At 42.9% G+C, this 8,383-nt stretch overlaps 1 protein-coding gene across 1 annotated transcript in view; it reads left to right on the forward strand.

The window, feature by feature from the left end:
- The window catches only part of POLA1 (polymerase (DNA directed), alpha 1, catalytic subunit), a 202,571-nt gene extending 198,128 nt beyond the window's left edge, over nucleotides 1-4,443 (forward strand). The window contains exon 37 of the mRNA XM_009998493.1: nucleotides 4,279-4,443. Coding sequence (XP_009996795.1) covers nucleotides 4,279-4,443 — 165 coding nt within the window. The remainder of the gene's footprint in view (nucleotides 1-4,278) is intronic.
- The last annotated feature ends 3,940 nt before the right edge of the window (nucleotides 4,444-8,383 follow it).

Genomic DNA, 8,383 nt, shown 5'->3' on the forward strand with positions numbered 1-8,383 from the left:
AAAAGAATGTGAATATATTTTTACTTCTCACTCTGAAGAGCAGGTTATCAACAGAATAATCAGGGGGAGAGAGTTTAATAATATGATACAGTTCAGTTGTCCAATCAGTAGAGAAAAACAGAAGAATTTACCAAGCCACGTCTTAGGGAATCCAAGAACAAAAGTTCTTGGTCTTTGCTCTCAGGTTATTCTATGTCATTTTAATAGGAACAAAGAGAAATAGCAATAAAAATAAAACATATGGCTGAATATAGGTAACCTCCAAATATTCCATCCTTTCTTCCAGCATCAGTACAACAGTGTGCGGTAAATAGATTTCAGGTTCCTTTTAAAATTTAGTATTTTTTTCCCCCAAGTAGTACATAAATATACCTAGGTAGCTAAACAGGTACTTGGATGGAGAGCTGAATTTGACAGGGATAGCCAGAGGCTCAAACTGTGTTTTGTGTCGGGAACAAGGGGACAGTTATGTTGGGGAGAATGGGAAGAACTGCATGTTTGGTGATAGGATTCTAAAATCTTCACCAGTATCAGCGATTTATTATCTTCAGACAATACAGTACCTGTATTTTAAGTACAGTCAGCAGCACATAATTTTTTTTCTTTTTTTAATTTCTATTTAAGTAATTGTATTTTTCATTTGTGTATTTGTTTTGGTAGTATCTTTTGTATGCTCTGCATGTGTATGAATAGATCTCCTCATGTATAGCCGTATATGCATTCTGCAGCAGTGGTCATCTTAAAAGGTTGCCACTGGACTTGGATATTATTAAAACAATGTTGGAGTGATAATAGGAACTATTTTGGAGCATGAATAACTACCAAAAGGCAATTTCTGTCAGCTTGTATAGCTTCGTTTTCAGAAGGCCTTGGGTGCATTATTGATTGAATTCTCATTTAGGAAGAAAGTAGGAGCTTTTACATGCATCTGTAAGTTGGATGGTATGGTAACTCGAAGGTATTGACTGGCTGTGTGGTCTACGACGGTCACAGTTGTCTTTTACTCAGAGGAGCACAGAGTGATGCTGGTTGTCATTCTTACTCTGCTGTGTGGCAGCGTAAATAGTCCCCTTTCTAACCAACCTGGTGGGAAAAGTCAATATCCCATCAGCAAAGGAGGTAAACACATCAGGAGCTGTGTCCTCTCTCATCTTCCCCTGCTCTGTATTACTGCAGTTCTTTAAATCTCTTCTCCCCAGTCATCAGATGCACTTGTGTCATTCAAATGCACGGTGTGGCTGAGCTGCAGCCGCCGCTGCCGCCTGCCTCTCCGCCCGCAGCTCCCGGCTCCCATTCTCTTATAATTGAAACTTAAAATTGGCCTCATTACTTCAACGAGGCCCCTCATATTTCTCCATGTTTTTTTCAGTTCACCCTTTCCTGCTTGTCCCTCCGAGGGTAATTGCATCTAAGGAATGCTTGAAGCATACTGGCAGAAAGGCTATTGCCTTTAATTAAAGTTTAGATTTAACGCTGGGGGGGAGCTGGGTGCTCTGTGAGCGGGACAGCTGGAGCCTGAATTCAAGCTGTACCCGGGCCTGTATTTTTGTTCCCTACTTTCAGCCCTGGTTTATTGTTTGTCTTGTTGTTCTCATGATGAGTGTGCCTTCCTGCTCTGTTCACATCTGCCAGCTGTTTCTGCACATTGATACATTTCACCTTGGTCCTTCCCGAGTTCCTGTAAGCTTTAAACTATTTTAGCCTGGTTTTGAACTACAGAGGTGATTATTTTCCACAGTACCTTGGTATAAAGAACATGGTTTTGCTAATGTGTGAGCAGAAATTCCCACTTAGTATTTAATTTATCTTGAAAACTCAAAAACTCAAAAACTAGTCAGTGCTGAATTTGTGCCAAACTGGGTTTTGTGGTTTTATGGATCTGGCTATTGCCATTTTCAAGGTTTGTTTAATTAAACCCTACATTTAAATAATTTCAAGAACATTAAATGTCTTTATGCCCTAATGACGTCAGTCTGTTAGTGAACAGATTCTTGTAATCAAAGTTTTTTATTGTATTGATGGTGTAGTTTAAGGAAATTTTAATTCTGTTAATAGACATAGTTTAATACTGCCTGGGTAATGGTGAGAAGGTGGTGTCTTCTACCCAGGCATCGTCTTCTCGTTGCTTACTGCCCAAAGTTGGGGCTGTAAATACCCAAAACTGAATTGACAGCACAATACATACCCTCTTCACAAGGATGCATGAAAGATGCTTACTAAAGTGCTTTTAATCAACATATTCAGTTACTCAAATTGGCTTAGTTAATTGAAATTTTAATTAAATTTTTAAAGATTTGATAGCATCATGCAGAGCAATTGAGTTCAGTGGAACTTGGTGAATAACATGGAAAACCTAAGCAGGTGGCAGTTGCTCAGTAAAACTTCACTGTATTGTATCCAGTAGTTAATCTGCTGAGTTCATCTTGAAACATTTGACGCTCTGCAAAAGTATTTGTAAATGCTAGGGGAAGAGGAATTCACAAACCCAAAAACTGTACTAGCTATTTCTGTTACCATGCCTCCCTTCCCTGCTATCTCCTAGCAAGCAGTCTTCTGAGATGAAGGTGGGTCCAATGGGATGTCTCCATCTCAGTCACATTGCAGAAGTAAGTCATTGCAAAAGTGAGTAATTTCTTCCCTTGTACTGGTGGACTCAAAAAAACATGTCCCTCTCCTCCAAACCCTTCGTCTCTCAGAGAAACTCAGCTGTTTTAGAGACAACTGTTTTTTCATCTTAAATTAATAGACAAAAAAACATGTCACATAATAAAAGCTGTTTGAAAGGTTATGGAGGCTACTTTGTGCACCTCTAGAGCATGAGGAGGGCAGTGCAGACATTCTGAGGGTGACAGGAAGAAATGAGACAACAGCTTTTAGGCAAAGCTAATGAGCAGCAGAAGGATGGTATTGGTTGCTGACAAGACACGTGCTTACAAACTGCACTGAAAAGCCTTGAAAGCTTCAACTTCAGGTACCTGTGTCATACTCTTATAGTTCTGTGTGACCTGCAGTCCCTGTAGCCTAACAGGGGGAAACTTGTCTGGGAGGGCACCTGGTCTTGCAATATATCCTTCTTGTGTGCTCAGTAATGCAGACTGACTATCCACTGCTGCCTGTTCCAAGGTATAACTGAAGATGCAGGCTTTCGGGTGGGAGCTGGTGTTTCTAGAATGTGGGGTTGATTGGAGAGGAGGAGCACAGCTGCACCAGATCTGCATCAAGTTGGCATTGATGAGTATCAGTAGAATATTCTTTTCACCTTTGTCCACAGCCTTTGTAAATCAAGAGCTGGACATCCACCCAAAGAAAATCCCTGGATTTTTTTTGGATGGCATAAAATTAAACACCAGAAAAAGAGAACAGTTTTGACTTTTCTGCTGAAATACATACAAACTCGTGGGTGTGCATGTGAGTTTGCATGCACACAGACATACAAATGAGCAAATGTCTTGCACTCTAGACATTTCTTCCTAGGCGTTATTGATCAAGCTCTCTTCATCTTCTCAATCACTTGGGATTGTCTCTCTTCATTCATGTGTCAAGTGAACCTAATGTCTCCTGATAGAGATACTGGGCACTTTCTATCCATTCTAAGGTAGAGTAGCATGGAATTTCACCTGTTCATTCTACTGCCCTATTCCTTCTGGCACCTTCATAATGCCAAGCATCACAATTCCCATCCTGCAGACCAAGGGGCCAGTGAGAACTCACAAACCATGTGCTAAGGCTGTCCCAGGTTGTGCCAGTATTGGCAGCAGCAGGAACCAGAGAAGTGACACAGGGTTTCCTTCACTTCTGAAGCCAGACATGGGCAGAATAAGTCCCTGCATCAAACCAATGGGGACTTGGTGTAGTTCTCCCTAAGTTAAGGCACCTGCTCATTTTAAATGAGATCCTTCCAGGGCCAGCCCTGCTGTCACTTATTTTCTCTGCTGTGACTGAGTGAACCCCCATTTTTCTCCAGTGAGTGTGACAGGGCGAGTGGTGCTTCTTGCCAGCTCCTGGCAGGAGCTGCTGCTCTCTTGCCGGTAGGGGCTGAGGGAACTTCAGCCTCCTCACCAGGCACTGGTTGACATGGCCCCTAACGGGCTGGTAGAGCACAGCAGGGGGAGGCAGCAGAAGTTGGGAGAGCTTGCCATAAATGTCGTCTTTGTTAGCTACAACATTCACCTCCTTTTAAAATGCCACGATTCTCAATAGCAGTGAATGCAAATGTACTTTATTTTTGTGGTCTTTTAATGCTTCTGTGTTTTCTTCATTCTTTTAGAGTATTTGAAGAAGAAGAAGCAACTCAGGAGGGAAGTCTCTGAGGCCTACAAAAGACTGAAGAGCACTGTAGACAAATGTCTGTCCATGAGTGCCTACTCAGAAGTGAACCTCGGCAAACTCTTCACTGTCAGTATGGGAAGATCTGTGGGAGAGTCCAGTAATGAAAGGCAGTGATTGAGTAAAACTGGAGGGAGATGAGAGGCTAATGCTTTGTTTAACAGTAACGATCTCTTAAGCAATATTCTATTTCAGTATGCACAATGGTGATTTAGTAATCTTCTCTTTTTGGAGGAGAAAAATGGAAGATGAAAACGGGATGTATGTGTGATTCATGTGGACATGAAGCATTTGAGGTGTTTCTATCTTCTGTTCTTTTCTCCACTGAGGAGCCAGGGTCATTAAAATACGGAGTAGTTGATTTTTGCAATATATTTGGTTGTGTATTTAGACCTATGAGGGAAAAAGGGGTGGGGGAATTGCTGCTTTAATTGGATAATTCCCAGTGAGAGTTGCTGGAATGTAAGTGATCCTAGACTTTGCTCCAGGGTATTTAGTAGAGGTGCTCTCAGGAAGAGAGGTTAGTAGAGGTCTCAGTAGGAGCACTAATGTTGTGCCTTTTCACAGTTTATCTTCTTCCTGATCATAAACATACCAATTAAAAACAATACTAAACCTAAATGCCTTTAAATGTCCTAATACCTTCTGAACAGAGGTGAGGGCGCTTTACTTTCAAATTTGTTAAAGGTTAAGGACAACTGAAACCTGGAGGTGCTAAAAATAGGGACCATGTTTGTATTAAGAGTCTTTCCATGCATCTTTAAGCATGTTCCTTTGCCACACTGGAAGTTTCTTGTGTGGATGTAGAGACATGCACATGTACAAAAGTATTAATACGTATGTAGGATATAAACGTATTTCATTTATTTCCATATAAAGTATTTGAAAGTAGTATTTTTGATGGGGAAAAATATGTCTGGGATTGCATAGTAACCAGTAATGGGGGAAAGGAAAGCGAAAAACCAGTTGCTGTTCTGCAGTATTTACTGTTGAACGTTTTAAAGATTTTACAAGCAAACTGTATTTTTCTTTTACTACTAATAAAATGACAAGCAGATATGACAGGGAAATAACATAAATTTGGGTACATGCTTTTGTACACAAAATATTGTTGTACTCATGTTTGCCGCGAAGTTTGCGATGTGATATATTAATGTAAGGTTATAAAAATTTTCTTTGAAATCTTTAACAGTATAAAATGTAAAGTTTTCTTGACACTTGAATTAAATAAATTTTTCTAGTAAAAGATAACTTGGTTTGGTCCTCTGACTGTTGATGGTTACTCCAAGGGAGGTCATACTGCTCAAACTTTTCCTGGTTTTGCAGAAATGTTTGTGTTCCCATTTTTAGGATGGCCAGCCACTAACAAAAGGAGCTGGATGAGGAAGTAAGAGCATTAGCATGAACGTGCTGGGCCCTAAAGGGGTATGTGTGTCTGAGCTGAAGTATTTCATGACATCTGTTTGTCCCTGAGTGTCAGTGTGGATGATGTCTGTTTGAATGTGCCCAAATACACAGCTGTCTTCTGAGCAACTTTTGGGGCTTTCATTTTTACTCATATTGAGTCACCAGACATGAGAAATCGAACCCACTCAGTCCCTGGGTTTGTGTTGGTGTTGTCCCCCCCATGTCATTCCCTCCTTATTACTCCTTTAGTTGGGTTATTGTGGTAGAGACTTTCTGTGGAGGCCTGTTTTGGTGAGAAGGTGTTGCTGCCTAAATGAGACGGTGATGTGGCAGCTCTTTGAAGTATCCTGGCTTCCTGTAATCCCTTGCAGATTATTTATTTTTAAATTTATTTTTTCCTGTCCAACCCGATTCTGATTAGGAAGATATTCCTGATATTAACCAGGTAGAATGCCTTAGGAAAGAGAAAAATGTGACCTTCTCCAAACGTGAGGTGTACAAATAAAATGGATAGATATGGCACAACCTGACCCGGTGGCACTTGTATGTATCTGTATAATTACAGCTGAAGAGCCTGTTAATTTGCAAGTTTAGGGATGTTTAGATTAAATGAGAGTGTTGTGGAATGCTTGTGTGGGGCGCAGCAGCAGCACACGGTGGCCCTGCGAGGGGCTGGGGGGAGCGGAGGAGCCCGGCGAAGGGGCCGGGGGGGCCCCGTCCGGGAGCCCCAGCTCTGCAGCCGCAGTCCAGGGGAGGTGGGGGGGGAATGAAGGGGTCGGAAACGAAGGCTTTTACCCCGAATGGAGCCGATTTTTTTATTCCTCTCAGCAGAGTTGGTCAGATCAGAGCTGAAGTCTTGGCAAGGAGCAGGCTGGATTTCCCTCCACCCTTCTCTCTCCCTAATGAGCTCTGGGCACCGTGCCTCCTCTTGGCCCCGGAGGAAGGCTGGGAAACGCAGAATCATCTTGATAGCGTTTAATATTAAGCGGAGCTGGTAAATGCAGCGCTGTAAATAATTTGGGAAAGACCGAAGTTCGGAGGTTTGCGTTTTGAGGCCGATCTAGCACCAGTCGCCTTCCCTTCCTTTCCCTCCTTTCGCCCCTAATTCCCGCACCTCCCCAGCCTTCCCCGCTCCTCCCCCCCAAACGCTGCTAAAATTAAGGTTTGTGTTTATTTGTATTTATTTGCAGTTGGGAAAGAGAAGTGTTGATACATGGAGCCGGTGGCCAGGTTTCGCTGAGGACATATGTGATATGAGAAACAGTTTCCCGTGGCAAAGACGCCTGTGGCTGTGCCAAAACCCCTTCTTGTCGCCGTCAAAGTCACTTTGCTAGCACCGAGCGGGAGCACATCTTCCCCTTCGCCTCCTTCCCCGTCTTCTCCAGAGCACCTTCAATGTGCCTTAATTGAATAGTTCTCCCGCTCCCCTCCTTATAGCGGTTTAATAGATTAACTCATCTGTGCCAGCTTCAAATTTCAGATTAAAATTCCTTCATCCGAAGGCAGCATTATCAGGTTGTTGGAGGCTGTTTTCAAACCTTGGTTTTGAATAGCAGCGGCTCTGCATTAATTTAACCACTAAGCTAATAAGTAGGTTTCGTTTTGTTATGCTAAGCTTTATTGCTTTTCTTTTGATCAGAATGGTGTTGTTGAGCAAAGCAGCAGACAAGGCATTCTTTGATGAGGGAATTAGCGCTCTATTCTTCCTCTATTATTCATAGCACAGTGGAATATGTAAGTACCTGAGGGTGTCAAAGGAGAGCAGGCTCTATTGCAAAGTGTTCGCCTTGTTTCTCTCAATAGCTGACTATGAGATGATAAACCGCTTAATACACTGCACTAATTGGATGAGAGCAAAAAGAGATGGGAATTAAGGCACGGCGAAAGGAGAAAGTGCTACCAGCCTTCATTCACTCTTTCACCACTTTAACAGCACCAAAGGAGGCACAAGCTTTCTATAAGCAGACTAGGGGTTTTGTGCGGAGATAAAATGAACCTGTTAGTGGATTCAAGTAATACACTAATTATTGCACAGTATAAATACCACTACTGGTTTTATAACACGGAGGTAAACTTCTTTTGAGAAGGTTATAGGATTGCTTGGCAGCAGTATAGATCCTAATAAGGGACCAGAGTAATAACCCCCTGGATTAACAAAATTGCTGCTTGCAGAAGTATGATTCGGGCTTTTACGAAGATTTCAGCAGAATGAATAAAAATGACTGAATGACATTTCTTAATGCGTAATGGCTTGATAATGATTCCCTTTTCTTTAAGGCAAAAATGTGTATTTCAGGCTGCACTGTTAATAACGTCCAAGGAACAAGCCTGATTTTTTCCGATTTTATGGTAGGTTTTTGTTTGGGGGTTTTTTGTTGGGGTTTTTTTTTTTCCTCGTCTATGCTGGCTTTTAGCACTAAAAAAAAAAGGGTTGGGGGCGGGCGGAGAGGGGGAATAAAACGCCGTGGGTGGACAGGGGGAGCTGCGGGGAAGGGTCGCGGCGGGTTCCCACGCGCGGTGGCGGCTCCGGCGGCTCTTCCTGCCCGCGGCTCCCGGAGCCGGGGCGGCCCCACCGAGGGGCCCGGCGGGACGGGGCGGGATGGGGAGGGACGAGCCCCCGGGTGCCCCCCGTTTGGCCGGGGGGGGGGCG

The sequence above is a fragment of the Chaetura pelagica genome, unplaced genomic scaffold (assembly GCF_000747805.2).
Source record: "Chaetura pelagica isolate M959 unplaced genomic scaffold, ChaPel_1.0 scaffold265, whole genome shotgun sequence".
Classification (NCBI taxonomy): Eukaryota; Metazoa; Chordata; class Aves; order Apodiformes; family Apodidae; genus Chaetura; species Chaetura pelagica.